The sequence below is a fragment of the Bubalus kerabau genome, unplaced genomic scaffold (assembly GCF_029407905.1).
Source record: "Bubalus kerabau isolate K-KA32 ecotype Philippines breed swamp buffalo unplaced genomic scaffold, PCC_UOA_SB_1v2 scaffold_78, whole genome shotgun sequence".
In the NCBI taxonomy this organism is placed as follows: Eukaryota; Metazoa; Chordata; class Mammalia; order Artiodactyla; family Bovidae; genus Bubalus; species Bubalus kerabau.
This window is the reverse complement of record NW_026577932.1, coordinates 437,329-459,264: the sequence shown is the minus strand read 5'-3', so window position 1 is coordinate 459,264 and position 21,936 is coordinate 437,329. Positions and strand designations below refer to the sequence as shown.

Genomic DNA, 21,936 nt, shown 5'->3' with positions numbered 1-21,936 from the left:
CCTGGCGGGCTACAGTCCATGGGGTTGCAATCAGATGCAACTGAACAGCTAACGCTTTCACTATTTTTTTCCCACTTTCTTCATCAGTGGTGTGTATGTGTCAATCTCCTGGTTCCCCGCAGCCACCCTTTTCCCCTTGGTGTTCATACGTTCGTTCCACACACAGGACTGACCTTGTGTGCACTCACAGGCTGACATATGGGAAGGACGTTCCAATTCTTAAAAAAGATGCACACTCCATTTACTGAAAGACACCATTTATTGTATTAAGGTCAAGCAGGATGATCTGTTGAGAGGTAAGTGTTAAGTGTTGAGCATGAAACCAGTACACATCTCAGAAGGTTTCATAATTGGAGAGTGTTCCACCCTCATGTGCTGCTTGCTTTTCTGGCCTGAATTCAGTGAGCTAAGGCGGCAGTGAAGTTTTCCCTTCTGAACTGCCATGCTGGGTAATTAGAAAGTCACGCTGGGACGATCACAAGGTGAAGGCCAAGCTTGAACTTTCCAGGGCGGAGTCCAGCTTCCTTCTGGTGGTGCAGCATCTCCTATGCAGGGAGCCTTGCTGACCGACCTCCGTACTCCCAGAGATTAGGAGCAGTGGCTATGGGAAAGTCCTGGGCTCAGCGTCTGGTGCTGGTTTTAATGTCTTCATTTGTCACTACATTCTCTCCTTGTGTTTATAGCCAGGCGACTTCCAGAAATGCAGAGCTGGGCTGAGGGACGGGCAGGTTTGCTTACTGCCTGGTTTTGTCTTGTGACTCCCTGTTAATCAGAAGGGAGCATTGTAAGGGCAGTGGTCAGAGGGCTCCAGGGCTTAGTTCATCATCCATCACCACACTGCCCTTCGAGAATGTTCTCATGACCCCAAAGGGATTAGTTCATCCATCACCACCATCCACTTCCAGAACATTCTTACTACCCCAAAAGGTCTACTTCATCTGTCACCACCATCCACTTCTAGAACATTCTCACCACCCCAAAGGGATTAGTTCATCCATCACCACCATCCACTTCTAGAACATTCTCATCACTCAGTAGGAATTAGTTCATCCATTACCACCATCCACTTCCAGAACATTCTCACCACCCCAAAGGGATTAGTTCATCCATCACCACCATCTACTTCTAGAACATTCTTATCACCCTGATGGGATTAGTTCATCCATCACCACCATCCACTTCCAGAACATTCTCATCACTCAGTAGGAATTAGTTCATCCATTACCACCATCCACTTCCAGAACATTCTCATCACCCTGAAGGGATTAGTTCATCCATCACCACCATCCACTTCCAGAACATTCTCATCACCCCAAAGGGAAGGCTTGTACCCACTGAGGAATCTTAGAATTATTACCAGGATGTTCTGGACAGTGTGCACGGTCACGCCTTGTGTGTGTTTGGGTCACATTGTTGGAGGTGATGAGCTGGACGTCCCCAGCAGGGACAAAAAGTTGAGTCCAGGCTCACGCAAGAACCCAGCTGTCTCCACACACAAGGGGTGAGCCCTCAGGGCGCCCTGGCAGCAGAGCTGTAGCTCCTGTCCTTGCAGAGGGGAGCAGTGAGTCCTTACGTGGCATGTGGGAAGCCACGGTAACTGCACCTACAGGAAGTGGGGTGTCTGGGGCCACGAGAGAAACAGTTCATTTCCAGCAAAGCTGTGACATAAACGTTGGCTTAATGCTCTGCTCTCATGTCACTTGCATATCTGTTTTATGTTTTATGGCTTCTCTGGTGGCTCAGATAGTATAGATTCTGCCGGCATGCAGGAGACCGAGGTTTGATCCTGGATCGGGAAGATACCCTGCAGAAGGGAATGGCTACCCACTCCAGTATCCTTGCCTGGACAGTCCCATGGACAGAGGATCCTGGCGGTCAGCAGTGCGTGGGGTCACAGAGAGTCAGACACGACTGAATAACTAACACTTTGTGTTTCACGTCTAAGAGCTGTAAAAACGAGGAAACTAGACGTATGTAACAATATCATAAAAAGCCTCTCCTTGCATGATTCTGCGTGTAGATGCTGCCCAGAAAAGGCAGATCCGTGGAGACACAGGGGAGGTGGGTGAAGGTTCGGAGGATGGCAGTCTGTCCCAGTGGTGTGGAGCTCCTGTGTGGGTGATGGAAACATTGTGGAATGAGATAGTGGTCATGCTGCCCAACTCCGTGAATTTACTAAAAGCTGCTAAACCTCCTGCTAAGCTGGACACTGCCAGAGGGTGAATTTTTGGGTATATGAGCTTCGTCTCAGTTTTTCAAATCACATCAATGCTGGAAATCCACAAAAAATGTTTTTTTTTTTTTTTTGTTTAATTAATGATGCTATTTGGGAACAGATTTGTGGTTACAGAGGAGGTCGGTGTGGGGAAGGAAGGATTGGGAGTTTGGGGTTAGAAGATGCAAACTATTCTATACAGGATGGATAAACAGGGTCCTATTGTAGAGCACATAAAGAAAGCTGAGCACCGAAGAATTGATTCTTTTGAGCTGTGGTGCTGGAGAAGACGACTCTTTGAGAGAGTCCCTTGGACTGCAAGGGGATCCAACCAGTCCATCCTAAAGGAGATCAGTCCTGAATGTTCATTGGAAGGACTGAGGCTGATGCTGAAGCTCCAATCCTTTGGCCACCTGATGCGAAGAACTGACTGACTGGAAAAGATTCTGATGTTGGGAAAGATTGAAGGCAGGTGGAGAAAGGGACGACAGAGGATGAGATGGTTGGATGACATCACTGACTCGATGGACATGAGTGTGAGCAAGCTCTGGGAGTTGGTGATGGACAGGGAGGCCTGGCGTGCTGCAGTCCATGGGGTTGCAAAGAGTCAGACACGACTGAGCGACTGAACTGAACTGACTGTAGAGCACAGGGAACTATATTCAATATCCTGTGGTAAACCATCATGGCAAAGAATATGAAAGAATATATCTATATGTATAGCTGAATCACTTTGTTGTACAGCAGAAATTAACACAGCATGGTAAATCAGCTGCCCTTGAATACAGTTTTAAAAGAAAGACTGCAATAAAAATGCTACTTTTCACTCATTAAATTGTCACACATCTAACCCAGCTGAGACCATGTGTTCTGTGTAGATCAATAGAATTTCTACATATTGACCGTGAGCATGTAAATTAATTACACCCACTTTGGTATAAAATTTTTGTTGGGAGGTTGGAAACAAAAAAAAGAAACAAGGTCCTGTGTGACTCCAGTCTGAGAGTCTTGGCTCTAGCTCAGAGGTCAACAAGCTTTGCAAAGGATCAGACCGGTAAACACTTTGGCCCTCAGGGAACTCAGTGTTCCCAGCCTGCAGACAGCTCTGCCATTGTGACCTGGGAGCAGGCGTGGACGGTCCCCGAAGGGCTGGGTGTGGCTCAGTTCAGTTCATTTCAGTGGCTCAGTCGTGTCTGACTCTTTGCGACCCCATGGACTGCAGCACGCCAGGCTTCCCTGTCTATCACCATCTCCCGGAGCTTGTTCAGACTCATGTCCATTAAGTCGGTGATGCCATCCAACCGTCTCATCCTCTGTCACCCCCTTATCCTGCCCTCAGTCTTTGCCAGCATCAGGGTCTTTTCCAATGAGTCAGTTCTTTGCATCAGGTGGCCAACGTATTGGGGCTTCAGCTTCAGCATCAGTCCTTCCAGTGAATACTCAGGGTTGATTTCCTTAAGGATTGACTGGTTTGATCTTGCTCTCCAAGGGACTCTCAAGTCTTCTCCAACACAACAGTTCGAAAGCATCAGTTCTTCGGTGCTCAGCCTTCTTTATGGTCCAACTCTCACATCCGAAGGTGACTACTGGAAAAACCGTAGCTTTTACTAGACGGATCCTTGTCGGCAAAGTGATGTCTCTACTTTTCCATTAAAAGATCCAGGGCTCCTTGGAGAAACGGGCAAGTCTAGGGTTGGGGCTGGCAGTATACAAAACGAAGTCTGCAGTGTGATGAGCTGGTTGGATGGCATCACTGACTCAGTGGACTCAGTTTGAGTAAACGCCAGGAGATAGTAGAGTACAGGGAAGCCTGGCTTGCTGCAGTCCCAGGGGTCTCAAAGAGTCGGATACGACTTAGCAACTTAGTCAAACGTCCTAATGGCAATTATGGCAATTGTACTAATGTGTTGACAGCAGGGAAAACGGGTGTAGGGAACGTTCTCCTCTTGTAATTTTTCTGTAAATCTAAAAGCATTCTGAAAGGAAGTGTTGGAGTAGCTTTCCTCATGGCATTTCGAGTTAGCTTGTAAATGTCAGGTGCGAACCTCATTTATTTGGCTGTACCAGCTCTTAACTGTGGCATGTAGCATCTTTAGTGGGGGGCATGCAAACTCTTAGGGATGGCATGTGGGATCTTAGTTCCCTGACCCGGGATTGAAACTAGGTCCCTTTCTTGGGAGCATGGAGTCTTAGCCCCTGGACCACCCAGAGAAGCCCCCAGGAAAGCCACGAGGCTCTTCGTGGACGCCTGTTAATATGGACGGCTTTGGGTTCTGCTCTGAGATATGCGGCAGGCCTTGGGTGGATGGCGCCCTCGGTAGTGGTGGGTCCTGGGCTTGGTAAAATAATACACGGAGATGAAAGCCAGTGTGCAGGGGCCTCCCTGGAGGCTCAGTGGTAAAGAATCCACCTGTCAATGCAGGAGACACAGGTTCGATCCCTAGCCAGGCAGATCTCACATGCCGCGGAGCAGCTAAGCCACAACTACTGAGCCCAGGAGCTGCAAGTGCTGAAATTCGTGTGCCATAGAACCCATGCTCTGCAACGAGAAGTCACCGCAACGGGAAGGCCACACCCCACAACTGGGGAGTAGCCCCAGATCACTGCAGCTGGAGAAAGTCTGCAGCAATGAAAACACAGCACCACCAAAAACAAATAAATAAAATTACTTAAAAAACAAACAAGTGTGAAGAATGTGGGCTTTGGGGGGAGAAAACAGGTTCAAATCCATTCTCTTCTTTTCTGTGTGGTTGCATCAAGCCAGCTAAGCTTGCTAATAACATCCCAATAACTAGTCTTCCCTGAAACATGGTTTCCCTCGTGACCTAGTCTGTAAAGATCCGCCTGCCAATGCAGGAGGCCCAGGTTCGATCCCTGGGTCAGGAAGATTCCCCTGGAGGAGAATCCACTCCAGTGTTCTTGCCTGGAAAATCCCATGGACAGAAGAGCCTGGTGGACTACAGTCCAAGGGGTCACAAGAGTCAGACATGACTTAGCGACTAAACAGCAACGTGAAAACCCCAGAGTTCCCAGATATTAACTTATATTCAGCATCTGCATAGACTTACTTAACGTACTTGGTTGCCTTGTCACCATCAGAATTCTTTCATGCCCATCTGTCTTTAGTTTGCTTCCTGATGTTTGTGGCTTGCCTCAGCAATTCCCAACTTACTGTGACATTACGACATTATTTCAGTGGGTTAATTCTATTTTATTAAAATTTAGTGGGGGTGAATAGCATACTTAATTAATACATTATTTGGCTTACCTTGTGCCTCAGCTGGTAAAGAATCCACCTGCAATGCAGGAGACACTGGTTCGATCCCTGGGTTGGGAGGATCCTCTGGAGAAGGGAAAGGCTACTCACTCCAGTATTCTGGCCTGGAGAATCCCATGAACTTTATAGTCCATGGGATCACAAAGAGTTGGACACGACTGAGTGACTTTGACTCACTAGTATGCTGGCCTGGAGATAAACATAGCAGCGACCTTCCTTGCAGATTCGTGTGAAAGTTTAATGTGTGTAACAGTAATGGAGCAGGACAGTGTCTAAGATCAAGCAGGTGCAAAAAGAAAGTCACCTTTAGTTAAAATAGCCACATGTGTGTGTTAGTCTCTCAGTGGTGTCTGACTTGTTACAACTGTACGGACTCTAGCCCACCAGGCTCCTCTGTCCATGGAATTTCCCTAGGCAAGAGTACTGGAATGGGTTGCCATTCTCTTCTCTGGGGTTGGGGGGATCTTCCTAACCCAGGGATTGAACTCGGATCCTCTGCACTGCAGGCGATTCTTTACTGTCTGAGCCACCAGGGGAGCCAAAAATAGCCACAATTCAGGGGATATTGAAAGTGGTGTGGGTTGTTTGTTTCATTGAGCAAGAATGGAAAGTTAATTGGGGTGCATTTTGAAGAGGTTGAAGCCGGTGGTGAACCTTGGACCTGAAGGGTAAGTGCTGGGCTGGAGAGGGTCAAGGCAGTCTGTGTGGGAAGGGGCTGTTAGGGACCCTGGTTGGGGGCACTTCCTGAGTGTTTGGGAGGTGGTGAGCACCCAAGGCCTCAGGCTGTCTGGGGAGGGTGGTGCAGGGACTTTAAACATAGATCACTGTGAAGGGACGGGTTGGGTCAGGGTCAGCCTGCGACCCCTTGGTGGTCTGCACACAATGCCTTCTAGGCAGTAAAACTTCAGAGACACTGTTAGTTGTTCCAATCGCATTCCTACCGAGTGTGTAATAAACCCCCAAAACACAGATAGACTCGAAATGGGCTATTGAATGTTGGTTTTGTTTTGTTTTTTTTTCCCAACTTCATTGTTCCGTCTGACCTTAAGGTTGTGAGATTGAACGGGCACAAGTTAAAGGATAAAACGCGGCGCAATCGAGTGGACAGAGCTTTTTTTTTTTTTTTCCCCCTATCACTTTTAAGTGATAAAAAGGAAGACAGGCTCCGGGAGGACCAGGCTTTGGGGGTTTGGCCTCAGGATTTGCCAGCGAAGTCACCGGGGAGCCTGGAGGCCCCTGGGGTTGCAGTCGGAGGGAGCCTGCGTGGACTTGTCCATCGCTAGGCGGCAGCGGACGCAGTCAGGCCGCCAGGCACCCCTGCCACCCCCATCTCCGGGCGTCTGCAGGGCAAGGCTGCTTTCCGGGCTTGCAAGCTGCTCACGCCCCGTTTGTTCTCCTGCTTTGAGGAGCAAGTTGCCAGCTCCGGGGCTCGGGGCCGGAGGTAGGGGAGCGGGTTGTGGGTGGGGGGTGGATCTGGGGGAGACCAGCAGATGGGCTCCCTGTGTATTGTTCTGCCTGATGGTTAAATCGTGCAGATAGGGGATGCAGAGTCCGCTGGAGCTCAGTCTGCATGCAGGCACGCGAGCCTGTAGAGTGTGTGTGTGTGTGTGTGTGTGTGTGCGCGCGTGCGCTGGTAGACATGTGTGTTCTTGGGATTGTGCTGCTGACGGCGAGCCGGGGTGACTGGGAGCCCTTGGCATAGGGGGGGCGAGCGCCTCAGTGGGATCTGCAGACCTGCTTCCCTTGCCCAAGGGTCCCCAGGGGTCCCCCAGGAGGCAAGCCTTGGAGGGCGCCAGCCCTGCGTGAAGACATTTGCTTGCTGTGCCCTTTTTTCTTTTTCCATAACAGTAAGAAATAAGCATTTTCACAACAGGAGGCTTTGAATATGGATGGAGAAAGGAAATGGTGAGTCAGCCACAGCAGAATGGGGGGAAAAAAAAGGCAGGGAAATCACATGTGCATGTTGAGTCATGAAAAAAAATGCTTGGTGGGTGAATTCACTCCTAGCCTGCTGATTGCAGTGAAAAAAATAAAATGTAAATAGAGAAAAGTGCTTGAGGTTGGTTGTGAGCATTTTGCAATGATTGGATTTGTGCTCTTTTTCGATTGTGCCCGTCGAGAGACATGCAGTCTTTATGGGTTTTTGCTGCATATATACTGTGGGATTGGTTTTTTTGGGGTTTTTTTTTTGCCTTTTTTTTTAATTGTGATAAATGAAAGGTGTTATTCATTTTGGCCATATTTCTAAGTAATTGAAACGGTTTTGCTTTGCTCAAGCACACTTTGGTGTGTGTGGCGGAAAGATGCCGTTTTCACAGAGAAACTGCCGCAGTCTGAGTCTGCAGGAACTGACTCCCCTGGGTGGGAGTCTTCTTGAAAGTGGATCATGCCTGAAGTGGTAGTCATGCCTAGGTGAACCGTCGAGGGGAAAAGGGGTTTGGAGGAAGGTTTTCAGAAAGCTACCTGGCAGCATTAATAACAACCTGCTGCTGTATACATTGTCTGAAGACCTACACAATGAATGAAGGGAAAATGATATGTTACTATGTCATAAAATAAATAAAAGATTGGGTCGAGTTGTGATGAATGGTATAGACATAGTTTCTTTTCCCTTGGAAACCAGAATCTTGGAGGGTGTATATTAGAAATATATATATTTTATCATTACTTTGCAGAAGCATATTTTCTGGATGGTAGAAACTTGGACGTCTCTGTGCTTCTTTCTGTCAAGCATAGTGGAGAGACATTTCATCCTTTCCGTCTTTCTCACGTACACACACACGTGCACACACATGAACCCAACAAACATATACCACTTATGGGAAAATATTTGCAGGAATATTGTCATTCGTGAATGCATGAACGAAACACAGAAAAGCCATTTATTAAAGGAGTATTCGCATATATACCATATCATGGGTAAAATAGCTACCGTATAACACAAGGAGCTCTGCTCGGTGTGTTCTGTGATGACTTACAGGGGTGGGATGGGGGAAGTGAGGGAGGTTCAAGAGGGAGGGGTTATATGTATACACATGGCTGATTCGCATTGTTGTCCAGCAGAAGCTAATACAATGTTGTAAAGCAATTATCCTCCAATTAAAAATAATATTTTTAAAAGGAGTATTAGAAATGACCATCCATATGGGTGGTGACCATACAGGTTGGATAAGGCTTGTCCTGCCCAGCTGGGGTGACATGTGACCCTGTCATGTATGCCGACGGGTGGGTGTTTGGCATAAACTGACTGTTCTTCGAGCCGCATTGGGGTTTTGCAGGTTGGAGAAGCTACTCCTCCGTGTGGCCCTCAGCATGCATTTGCTTTACTCCTCACTGCCTTGAATTCTCCTCCTCTTGTACGGATGAAAATTTAGCAAGGTGTAGGTGGGGAAGCACTAGCAACAAAGAGCTGGCGTTTTGTGTCCACCAGGGTGAGCCTGCCTCTCCCCGGTCCGTGCCCAGTTGTGTTTTCTGACTTTCCTTCCAGAGGTTCAATTCCTTAGAGGTTCACAAAGGCTTCTCACCTATATATCTTGGACCTCACAAGATTGCCATATGACCCTGAGCAGAGTTCCCTGTGCTGTGCAGCAGGTCCTTGTTGGTCATCCATTGCAAATACAGCAGTGTGGATTCACACAGCTTCCTAATGGGGAGTTCTCACGTGCCATGTGGCTGGACATTCGTCTCGGTGGGGATTCCTGCTGGCTCCTAGCACGCCTGGTGATGAAAGGTCCTGCAGACCAGCACAGCCTGTGTGTCGACCTGTTTCGGATGCCAGACCTGCTTCTCTCACTCGCTGTCACGTCCCAGGGCCAGCGCACCAGCAGCGCAGTGTGGAGGAATTGTCACGTGGGTTTCCGGGGCGCCGAGACAGATACGGACCCCTCTTAGGCAGGCTATGAGACTGCGGACACAGGTCCCAAGCCCCCCGTGGATGTGACCTTCTGTTTCTTCATCCGTGAAGTAGGGAGTTGGGGTTAAATGATTTCTAAGGATCCATTCAGCCGTGATCATTTTCGATTCTCAGGGAGAGAAGCCAGGAGCTTAAATTCCCCATCCAGATTCCTGGGTTGTCTTGTTGCGGTCAGTTGCTACCGATATTCATGTGAGTGAAGACTTATATGTCTCTCTCACACACACACACACACACACTTGTGTGTGTTATCTTTGAGATCCAATTATTGATAAAATGGGCTCTTGTCAGCAGACTTGGCTTTTCTGTTTGCAAGAGGTGCTTGAGGAGAAGGCAATGGCACCCCACTCCAGTACTCTTGCCTGGAAAATCCCATGGACGGAGGAGCCTGGTGGGCTGCAGTCCATGAGGTCGCTAAGAGTCGGACACGACTGAGTGACTTCCCTTTCACTTTCCACTTTCATGCATTGGAGAAGGAAATGGCAACCCACTCCAGTGTTCTTGCTTGGAGAATCCCAGGGACGGGGGAGCCTGGTGGTCTGCCATCTATGGAGTCGCACAGAGTCGGACATGACTGAAGCGACTTAGCAGCAGCAGCAGCAGCAGCAGCAGCAGAGGTGCTTGATGCATTGCAAGCATGCTTGCCAGATACACCTACTTAGCTGTTCTGTGATCAAGTTAGCTGCTAGCAAATGAAGTTCTCTTGGGTGCAGCTTTACATGCCCCGTGTTATTTAAGGACTGTTAACAAAGTCCAGCCAGTGGGCTCTTAAACATATTTGGAGGCCATTCAAAATAAAATAACAATGGGACTTCCCTGGTGGTCCAGTGGTTAGGACTTTGCCTTCCAAGGCAGGGGGTGTGGGTTCCGTCCCTGGTTCAGGCAACTGAGGTTTCACATGCCTTGTGACTCAGCCAGAATAATAATAATGATAAAGTGTACAATTTTTTTAAGTAGAATAACTGGAAATTCAAGCAAAGTATTTAACACGTATATATACAGACACACCTGCATCTATATGTATACACGCATGCATGTTATATATGTATTCACACAAGTGTGTAAGTATATGTACTTATGCACACATAAGTGCATATGACTGATAGACATATAGGAATAAAGTAAAATTTTCATGTACAATAAATATCTGAACCCTATTGAGTAAATAACCTGTTTCTAAATATGGTTCGGCTGAGTAACAATCAGACAATATTCTGAGATACGGTATTTTCAAAAATTTGGGGTCACCTGCATTGTGCTAAAAGGGAGACGCTTAAAGCAGATGGTTTTCTCTTAGTTTACAGAGATGCTAACGCTCTTCTGAAAGTGTTAGTCGCTCAGTGCTTTCTGACCCATGGACTGGAGCCCCCCCACCAGGCTAGTGAATTCTCCAGGCCAGAATACTGGAGTGGGTTGCCAATCCCTTCTCCAGGGGATCTTCCCAACCCAGGGATCGAACCCAGGTCTCCCACATTGCAGATGGATTCTTTACTGTCTGAGCCACCAGGGAAGCCCTATCTGTATTTTAATATGTTTTCCCACACAGTTTCCCAGAGTTCAAAAGTGGCCCCTTATTTCATAAGCTTGAGGTTTGTTTTTGAGAGCCAGGATTTATATTTATCTCGGGGTACGGTTCCCTAGGCTGTTCTGTAGTCTTTAGTAACATTTCGTTCTTTAAAAAAAGAAAAAAAAAATCTGTGTTACTAATATTAGAACATTTTTATTAAAAACAGAGGGACTTCCCTGGCAGCCCAGTGGTTAAGACTCTCACCTTCAACTGCAGGCGGGAATAGGTTCGATCCCTGGTTGAAGAGTTAAGATCCCACATGCCAAGCTATATGGCCCCCCAAAATTTGAATATATAAAATATAAAAACATATGGAAGGCCTGGAAGGCAGAAGGAAGACAGTGAAAATGGTCCTCAGGATCACATCCAGAGAGAGCAGTGTGTCTCCTTTGGGACATGTGATCACACTTTATATACTTGATGTAAACAGCGTTGTTTTCCTTGTACACCTGTGATGCCTGGCACTCTTAAGATCCGGCCACCCAGTGGGAACACCGTGGACTTGTAGGGATGTGTTCCCAGTCTTTCCCAATGGAAAGTAATACCGCAGCAGGCATACGTGGTGAAATACTCCTGCTCTCATTCATTTCCTTAGGAGGACAGTCTGGACGTGGAATTGCCAAGCAGTCTTTTGGAAAAGATTTGGGAGTCCCCTGGTGGTCCAGGGGTTAAGAAACTGCCTTGCAATGCCGGGGGATGCGGGTTCGATCCCTGGTCGGGGGACTGAGTGCCACCTGCCTCAGAGCAACTAAACCTGTGCACCGCAATTGGAGGGCCCATGCACAGCGCTCGAAGATCCTGCATGCCACCACAAAGACTCCAGGCAGCCAAATAAATAAATTAAAAAAAAAAAATTCTTTTTTAAATCTGTGACTTGACAGGCAAATCTGTTTCATTGTTGACCTGCATTTCCTTGGTGACTAGCAGAGTTCTTTGTGTGTTATTATCTGCATGTTTGTATTTTTTCTTGTGTGCATTACAGTTTGTCTTCCTGCTGACAGTGGGGCCTTTTTTTTTTTTAAAAATTTTATATTGGAGCATAGTTGATGATTCATAATGTGTTAGTTTCATGCATACAGCAGAGTGATTCGGTATACACGTTCGTGTGTCTGTTGTTTTTTCAAATTCTTTTTTCCCATTTAGGTTGCTGTAGAATACTGAACAGTTCCCCGGGCCTTACAGCAGGTCTCTGTCGGTTATCCGTTTAAATGTAGCTGTGTGTACATGTCCATCCCTACCTCCCAGTCGGTCTGTCCCCCTCCCACCCTTTCCCCCTGGTAAACCGAAGTTCGTTCTCTTAAGTCTGTGAGTCTGTTCTGTTTCGTAAATCAGTTTATTTGTACCGTTTTTATTTTAGATTCCATGTGTAAGCAGGATCATTTGTGAGATTTTTCTTTCTCTGTCTGACTGCAAATGGCGTCGTTTCATTAAACCAGATAATCTTCCGTTGTATATGTGTATCACATATATCCGTCAGTGGACATTCAGGGTGCTTCCATGTCTTGCCTGTTGTCAGTAGTGGGGCAATGAATATTGGGGTGTGTGTATCCTTTCAAATCATGTTTTTCTCTGGGTATATGCCCAGGAGTGGGATGACACGGTCATACACTAGCTTTTTTAGTTTTTGGAGGAACCTAAACACTGGTGGCTGGTTGTATGCGTGCATGCTCGGTTGTGTCCAAGTCTTTGCCACCCCATGGACTGTAGCCCACCAGCCTCCTCTGCCCATGGACTTTTCCAGGCAAGAATACTGGAGTGGGTTACCCTTTCCTACCCCAGGGGATGGTTGGTTAGGGTTAGATTTTTTTATTAAATTAAAGTAGAGTTGCTTTACAGTGTTTCAGGTGTACAGCAGAGGGATTCAGTTATACATAGAGAGTATTATAAGATACTGAATACAGTTTCCCTGTGCTATGCAGTAGGTCCTTGTTGTTTATGCTGGTGTGTATCTGTTAATCCCAAACTTCAAATTTATCCCCGCTGTGGCCTGTTGTAATCTTAGTTTTGTTTTGTATGTCTGTGAGTCTGTTTCTGTTTTATAAGTAAGTCTGTTTGTATCATTTTTTTAAGATTCTGCATATAAGTGATATCATATGGTATTTGTCTTTCTCTGGCATACTTATTTCATTTAGTACGTTAATCTCCAGGTCCATCCATGTTGCTGCAAATGGCATCATTTCATTCTTTTATTCATGGCTAATATTCATGTGTGTGTTTGTGTGTGTGCGCCGTTCCCTCCTCCAAGGGAATCTTCCCGACCGAGGGATCGAACCTGTGTCTGTTATGTCTTATGTTGGCTTTTCCCTGGCTGGCCAGAGGTGATAGTGGGTGACAGGATATCTGAGCCAAGAGTCACCCTCCTCTGATTGTTGTCTAAAGGCCGTTCCGTCTTTTGTACGCAGACACCTGCTGGACTGTGTATTGTCCTCTGAACCATCCATTGCATCGTTCAAGCTGTTTGGATAACTTTTTTTAAAAAATCAGTGACTTTATTTTTGGCTACACTGGCTCTCCGTTGTTGCATGGGCTTTCTCTAGTTGCAGCGATGTGGGGGGCTACTCTCTAAGTGTGACACTTGGCTTCTCTTGTCGAGGAACCCCCGGGCTGAGTAGTTGTGGCCCCCCGAGACTCGTTGCCCCACGATGGCAAGTGAAATCTTCCGGGCCCCCCAGGGATTGAACCCGTGTCCCGGGCATAGGCGGGCGGATTCTTAACCCCCGGACCCAGCAGGAAAGACTTCACCTTACAACTGCCGCCTGCCCTTTACTTTTAGTATTTAATGCCGATATACAAGGGTACCTTTCTTAGGCTGTTTGAGTTGGCAGAACATTCAAGTTAACTCTCATTTCAGCAGACTGACTTCGCCAGACTGCTCAATATGTGAACGTTTCTTTTCTCAACATAATGCCTATTTTGGTTGGTTTTTCTGGCCTCCCCGTGTGGCTTGTGGCTTCTTGGTTCCCCGAGCAGGAATGAACCCAGGCCCTCTGCAGTCAAAGCACCGAGTCTGAACCACTGGACCACCAGGGAATTACCTGGCTTTTTTTTTTTTTTTACTTGTTTGTTTTAAACTAAATTCCCTAAGCTGGGTTAATATTTTATTAATCAGGAAGTGAGTGAAGTCGCTCAGTCATATCCGACTCTTTGCGACCCTGTGGACTGTAGCCCACCAAGGTCCTCTGTCCATGGGATTTTCTCCAGGCAAGTGTACTAGAGTGGGTTGCCATTGCCTTCTCCAGGGGATCTTCCCAACCCAGGGATTGAAGCCAGGTCTCCCGCATTGTAGGCAGATTCTTTACCCATCTGAGCCACCAGGGAAGTCAATTAAGCTGGAAGTGGAGAACAAACCTGCCCACTTGCGGGGTCCCGGAGGGTGACTGGTGATCTGATGTCTTCGTCCAGTTACCAAACCCTTTGAGCTGCTGTCTCTGGGCTCACGAGCAGGACAGTTGCAGAGTCCGGCCCCCGCTAGACGACAGGGGACGCTGGGGAACTTGGGGGAGGAAGTCGGTGGTCTCCTGTAGACCGGCCATGGAACCCAGAAGGGACCTTTCTCCTGAGGACACAGCAAGAGAAACACGCCTAGGGAACTCAGCTCTCAGCGCAGCCGCCTGGATGGGGTGGGGCCGGCTGCAATGGCAAGGTCTAGAGCAGATGCACCTCCTGTGCGCTGAGCGCGTGCTGGGTGTGTGTGTGCAGAACCATCCCGTCCCGCACGTCAGGCAGTAGGTGACAGCCCCTCTTGCACTTACGCTCTGCCTGCTGGCTGGCCACTGCCATCTCGTGGGGTCTCCTCTAACAGCCCTCAGGTCGTCTCAACACAAGACAGCTCTTCCCGTGGACGGAAGGCTATGCATTGTGTATGCATGTCCAAGGCTCATTTGATGGCTCAGGTCAGAAGAACGTTTCAGGACAAAGCAGCAGACACATGGCTGGCTCATTTATTGGGAGTTTGGTTATTGTAACACCCACGAGCTTTAATTATGGCCTGGATATATATATGCATGTACAATATACATCATAAAGCTTCAGCTTCCCTGGTGGCTCAGATGGTCAAGCATCTGCCTGCAATGTGGGAGACCCTATCCCTGGGTTGGGAAGATCCCCTGGAGAAGAGAACGGCTACCAAAGCATTGATGCTTTGGAACTGTGGTGTTGGAGAAGACTCTTGAGAAGTCCCTTGGACTGCAGGGAGATCCAACCAGTCCATCCTGAAGGAAATCAGTCCTGAATATTCATTGGAAGGACTGATGCTGAAGCTTCAATACTTTGGCCATCTGATGCAAAGAGCTGATTCATTAGAAAAGACCCTGATGCTGGGAAAGATTGAAGGCAGGAGGAGAAGGGGACAACAGAGGATGAGTTGGTTGGATGGTATTCCTGACTCAATGGACATGACTTTGAGCAAGCTCCAGGAGTTGGTGATGGACAGGGAGGCCTGGCCTGCTATAGTCCATGGGGGTCACAACGAGTCAGACACGACTGAGCGACTTCACTTTCATTTTCATATGCATGTACAGAATGCCTGCGTGTGTTTTCCCAGGGTGTGTGTGTGTATGTGTGTGTGTATGCATGTTAAGTATGTGTTAGAGAAAGCTAGAACTGGATATGGAAATGGATGAAAAGTGAAAGTGTTTGTCACTCAGTTGTGTCCGACTCTTTGCAACCCCATGGACTATAGCATACCAGGCTCCTCCTTCCATGGGATTTTCCAGGCAAGGGTACTGGAGTGAGTTGCCATTTCCTTCTCCCTCCCCAGAAAAGGTTTTATCCCTTTGTATATGGCAATTTCCTGAAATAAGTCCCATAAAAATACTGTTGCAATGTGAAATCAGTATTTCTCCATATCACCGTGAGTATTTTCACACCCATGTTTTGTTTAATGTTTGTGTGAATTGTATTTTGCCCCCACATGGCAGCGTGTGTGCCCATGTGTGTGTGTGTGCCGTGTGTGTGCCTCCTCTTCTCTGGTATGACATGCCAGAGTACCGCCTCATGTGTGTTTGCACCTCATGTCTGCCAGTTTGCAATTGCAGCGGGGACTGGCGTGGGCAGACATGGGTGGATTTAATTCCTTAAAGTCATTGAAGGGAAGTTACCCATGCCCTTGACGGCAGGGCGCAGTCGGTTTGGGGAGGAGAGAGTTCCCTGGAACCCTTGGCTCATTCTTCTTCCTTGCTTCCCCTAGACAAGCAGATGGTCAGCGTTCGGAGGACCACCCAGGAGCACCGCGGGACCCCCGGCAAACCTCTGAACCCCCTGGCGGCAGGGAAGGGCCTGAGGTGTCCCTGGAGGCCCGTGGCCGGGCGGGCACTCTCCCTCGCGATTACCGGTACCCAGAGCCGCGCACGCCCCTGGAGCCACCCGCCCGGGGGCAGGAGCCCCGGCCCCTGAGTGCCGCCGCGCCGGCCCGGAGACCCACCCTACAGAGGCCACAGCCGCCCAAGCGTGAGCTCCGGCCGCCGCCAGGGGACACGCCCAGCCGGCCTCACACCTCCGTGGCCTCCTCGGAGGCGGTGGACACGCGGAGCACGCGGTGCGTGGAGGAGCCCACGGCCCGGCCCCGGCGGGAGGTGCTGCTCCCTGCCCCATTCCGGCCCCTGCAGACCTCTGCCATGGACACCTCGCGCTCGCCGTCGCCGCAGTTCGCGCCGCAGAAGCTGACGGACAAGCCCCCTCTGCTCATCCAGGACGAGAATGCTGCCAGGTAATATCTCTCCCTACCTTCTTGCCCTGTTTAGGGCTCCCTGCAACTGCGGGAGGGTCCCGTGCATCCTCCCTGGGTGTGAACATGCGTCCCCGCCTCGCCCCGCTCCCTGGCGGCCTTGACCCCGCTCCCCAGGCTGGGACCTGGGACTAACACGGAGAGGACCCCCACAACCTCCCACCCCCTCCAGTGGTCACTTGGATTTTTAACTTGCTGTCGACTTTCCGGCCCCCCAAGGGCCAGAGGGTCAGCATGAGGGTCACAGTTCACTTGCTCAGTCGTGTCTGACTCTTTGAGACCTCATGGAGTGTAGCACGCCAGGCCTCCCTTTCCATCACCAACTCCTGGAGTTTACTCAAACTCATACCCACTGAGTCAGTGATGCCATCCAACCATCTCATCCTCTGTCATCCCCTTCTCCTCCTGTCTTCAATCTTTCCCAGTGTCAGGGTCTTTTCCAATGAGTCAGCTCTTTGCATCAGGTGGCCAGAAAGTATTGGAGTTGCAGCTTCATCATCAGTCCTTCCAATGCATTTTCAGGACAGATCTCCTTTAGGATGGACTGGTTGGATCTCCTTGCAGTCTAAGGGACTCTCAAGAGTCTTCTCCAACACCACAGGTCAAAAGTTAATGACAATGCAATAAAACCTGTTGCTCAGTTGCACCCTGTGGGGCTAGCCGCTAGTACCCTGGACAGCACAGAGTATGGCTGTTTCCATTGTCCCAGGAAAGTTCTGTTGCATCTTCCCGCTGTAGAGTCTTGACTCTACCCGTTTGAGATGCTTGCCTTTTTGGTGGTGTTGGGTCTTCCCTGTGGTCACGCTTGCTTTCTCTAGCAGCAGCGAGCAGGGGCTTCTCTTGTCATGGAATTCGAGCTCAGTAGTTGCCGCGTCCCGGCTTTGTCTCTCAAAGGATGTGTGATCTCCGTGGACCAGGATTCGAACTTGTGTCTCCTGCATCGGCAGGTGGATTCTTTTACCACTGAGCCACTGGGGAGGTCCATGAACTTTATTTTATCCCCGAAGACAGCGCCACATGGACATTAACTGATAGCATCCTGAGTTTCCCCATGGGTGGAACGACAAGTGCAGCTTCATCTGGGGGTCAGCATCACCCTCAGTCATTCTGAATGCAGCTGGCACTTAGAGATCCTTTTTACTGGGCACATTGAGGAGCTCGGAAAGGGAGGAGAAACGATGCTGTGGTTTGGGTGGAGGGTGGAGTGTGTGGGAATGTTGTCGATGAGCTGACATGGGCCTCTTGGTCCTTGGGCCCTGGTCTGGGACTTGGGCTCCTCCGAGGAACATGAGTGAGTGTTTGTTCGGTACTCCTGACCTCTGTTGACTTTAGGAAGTGGGGAGGGGGCGTTTCATTTTTTTCTTGCCCCGAGAGAGTGTGGATTTTCTCACTCTTGTCTTTTCCAAGAGTCTGAGAGGAGTTTCCACAAGCAGTGGCAATACTTCCTGACAGTACTGAGTGGGGGCGTCTTGACGCATCCACTGGGCTCCCGTCGTGTATGTCATTTTTGGGGACCACAGAGGTTTTCTTGAACCAGCGTCCTTTCCTGCACTGGCCATTGTAGAAGGCCGGGTTCTGGTCAAAGGAGCACAGTGGTGGGGCAGATGGTAACCATGCCACTCAGGAGTTTCCTACCAAGAAAGGTGGCTTACCCTGTACCGAGTTCAGTGTCCCCGTCCCCAGGGCCGATGTTACAGGTTGGTGGCAGCCTGAGAGAGTAGAATGCCTTTGAGATCCACCATGAACTCTGAGCCAGGGTTCATGAATGGAGACCTGCTCCATGCCTGTCATCAACTACCAACCAGACGGGGAGTAAAACACATCGGACAGGGCCTGCAAGCTGCCTGGTGTTTGTGCAGAGCTCAGAGACGCTTGGGGTTCCCCTGGTGGCTCAGACAGTAAAGAGTCCGCCTGCAGTGTGGGAGATGTGGGTTCGATCCCTGGATCGGGAAGATTCCCCCCAGAAAAGGAAATGTAACCCACTCCAGTATTCTTGCCTGGAGAATCCCATGGATAGAGGAGCCTGGCGGGCTACAGTCCATGGGGTCGCAGAGAGTCGGACTGAGCGACTAACATAGACAGACACAGACACTCTTCTTTTGTCTGTGTACCTGCTGACTGACTTCTTGAGTGCTGCCTCATCTCCCTCCATATCCCATATCTCTCCCCTTGCAGTTACCTCTACTTGGGGAGCCAGCCAGGGCACAGAGCAGCTCCTTTGTCCTGAGACACGCCTTCTCGAATTCAGCAAGCGGGTCGTGCAGTCTTGTTGTGTGCCAGTCCAAGGCAGGGATGCAGAGAGCAGGAAAGTGCAGCCTTCCCACCCTGGGGGGATTTTAGAGAGTAGTCACTCGCTCGGAATAAAAAAATGCATCCACTCTGGTTCCGAAAGCGGGAAGCTTCCTTTGAAATCTTGGACATTCTGAGGTTGGTTTGTGTGTTTGCTACAAGGTGGGGACCCTGCCCAGCAGCAGGTGCGAGCCTGAGATTTGACAGCTCACAAAAGCATTGGCAGGAGTTTCTTGGAGCCTGTTTGTGGGTTTGGAGTGTGTGTGTCTGTGAGGAGGGACCCAGGAGGACCTCTTCAGGGTCATTGAGTCACCTCGGGCATCTCAGGCTATGAGAATCTGCCTGTGGGTGGTGTGGTTTATCAGACTTAGGGTGGCATGCCAGGGGCTTCCCTCATAGTCAGTAAAGAATCTGCCTGCAATGCAGGAGACCTGGGTTCCATCCCTGGGCCAAGAAGATCCCCTGGAGGAGGGCATGGCAACCCATTCCACTATTCTTGCCTGGAGGAATCCCAGGGACAGAGGAGCCTGGAGGGCTACAGTCCACGGGGTCGCAGAGAGTCGGACATGACTGAGTGACTAGAGAGAGTGAGACAGTGGCATGCCGGCTGAGGATTCTCTCGGGACTGGGTGCTGCTGAGGACCGGGCCCTCTGGGCAGAACCGTCCAGACTCACTTGGATGGAGCCTGGACAGTGGCCAGGGCCCAGCCCACATTGCATCCTCCGCGCCCCCGGGTCCTGCTTCTCGGCAGGAATGGATGCGACCGGGTGGCTGTAAGGTCTGGTCTGCTGTGTGGTTTGTCTTTATGTAGAGGGAGCAGCAGAGAAGGCAATGGCACCCCACTCCAGTACTCTTGCCTGGAAAATCCCATGGACGGAGGACCCTGGTGGGCCGCAGTCCATGGGGTCGCTAAGGGTCAAACACGACTGAGCGACTTCACTTTCACTTTTCACTTTTATGCACTGGAGAAGGAAATGGCAACCCACTCCAGTGTTCTTGCCTGGAGAATCCCAGGGACGGGGGAGCCTGGTGGGCTGCCATCTATGTGGTCGCACAGAGTCAGACACGACTGAAGCGATTTAGCAGCAGCAGCAGCAGCAGCAGAGGGAGCAGCTCATCAAACTTCCTGAACGTGGAAGTCTGCACGGGTTTCAAGAGGAGAGGTAGTTGTGGTCAGGAATGACCTGGAAGACCTGCTTTGTCAGAAAGGGTATCACAGGCTGCAGAGGATTTGTTTCTATTGCTTTGTTTTTTTTTTTTCCCCCAATCAAGTTTCCCCACAAAACAAGGGCTGGTGTGGAGATGTAAATACATGCTGAGTAGGGCTTCCCTGGTGGCTCAGCTGGTAAAGAATCCTTCTACAACGTGGGAGACCTGGGTTCGATCCCTGGGTTGGGAAGGTCCCCTGGAGAGGGGAAAGGCTACCCACTGCAGTGTTCTGGCCTGGAGAATCCCATGGACTGTGTAGGCCAAAGGATCTCAAAGAGTTGGACTTGCACTTTCACTTTCACTCACTCCAGTATTCTTGGGCTTCCCTTGTGGCTCAGATGGTAAAGAATTCGCCTGCAATGTGGGAGACCCGGGTTCGATCCCTGGGTTGGGAAGATCCCCTGGAGAAGGAAAAGTCTATCCACTCCGATATTCTGGCCTGGAGAATTCCATGGACTGTATAGACATGGGGTCGCAAAGAGTCGGACACGACTGAGCGACTTTCACTTCACTTCACTAAGTCACTAGTAGGTGGGGAGGGTTTCTACGCGTGGAGGGAAGAGCATGCAATGAAGAGGGGTCTTGCGTATGTTTTCCTGCTTGGGTGCGATGCTGGAATTTTCCTTCTCAAGTTGAACACCTTGAGGCAGAGGAGGGTCAAGAGACCCAAGTTGAGGGGCCAGGGGCAGGAACTCCTAGATCTTGTCTCCCCAGTCCTGGAACCTGTGACGTGCATAGGCCCATCTTTTGAGCTGGGCTTCTCTGTCTGGAAGGCCCCCCCTCCCCCCACCATGGGACCAGCCGATTTGCTCATCTGAGTTCTGATCATTGAGCCGTGCCTGGGGCCACGACGTGTCTCCAGTGGATGACCCTTGTCTTGGCAGAATCGAGCGGGTGATGGACAACAACACCACAGTGAAGATGGTGCCCATCAAGATAGTGCATTCGGAGAGCCAGCCGGAGAAGGAGAGCCGCCAGGCACTGGCCTGCATCCCCGAGCCACCTCCGCTGCCCCGGGGCCTCGAGCGGGACCAGATCAAGACACTCAGCACGTCCGAGCAGTCCTACTCACGCTTCTGCCCCTACAGCCGCCAGGGTGCCGAGCCCCAGCCTGCCACCGGCGCCCCGGGGCCCCCTGCCAAGGAAGGCCGGGCCTCCCCTCCCGCACTCAGCTACGTGAAGGCCAAAGACAGGACCGCCGACGACCTCAAGTCAGAGGAGCTGGCCCGCGAGATCGCGGGCAGGGATAAGTCGCTGGCGGACATCCTGGACCCCGGCGTGAGGATGAGAACCACCATGGACCTCATGGAGGGCATCTTCCCCAAAGACGAGCACCTCCTGGAAGGCGCACAGCAACGGAGGAAGCTGCTGCTCAAGGGGCCCTCGCCCAGGACGGCGGAGGAGAGGTGAGTACACCACCCCACCCACCTCCGCCCCGTCCTTCCCTGTGTGCGGTTCTAACCATTCTGGGGACCGTGACGTCAGTTGGGCAAAGAGGGAAAAGGCATGTTTCTAGCAATGCCTGTGGGGCTTTTTCTCTGCTGTCTGCCCTTGGGACACTTGGCAATGTTGGAGACGCTTCTAGTTGTCGCCCCTGGGTGAGTGGAGGTCAGGGATGGTGCTCATCGACCTACGAGGCACAGGACGACCCCCCCCCCCCAACAAACAGCGGTCCAACGCCAAAGGTCACTAGTGCTGAGGTGCAGAGGCTTCTTACAGAGAAGTGAGAGCTGAGGCTAT

The 21,936-nt window shown here is 50.2% G+C and overlaps 1 protein-coding gene across 2 annotated transcripts in view; it reads left to right on the top strand.

Annotated features, from left to right (window-relative positions):
• Positions 1–21,936, top strand: part of LOC129641143 (protein Shroom2-like) — a 140,801-nt gene that overhangs the window by 104,203 nt on the left and 14,662 nt on the right. The window contains exons 5-7 of one of the 2 annotated variants that reach the window (XM_055565925.1): positions 16,199–16,270; positions 16,442–16,679; positions 21,081–21,602. In XM_055565925.1, coding sequence (XP_055421900.1) covers positions 16,199–16,270; positions 16,442–16,679; positions 21,081–21,602 — 832 coding nt within the window. Of the gene's footprint in view, positions 1–16,198; positions 16,271–16,441; positions 16,680–21,080; positions 21,603–21,936 lie in introns of those variants that run through there. The other variant, XM_055565926.1, reaches the window with a different exon arrangement.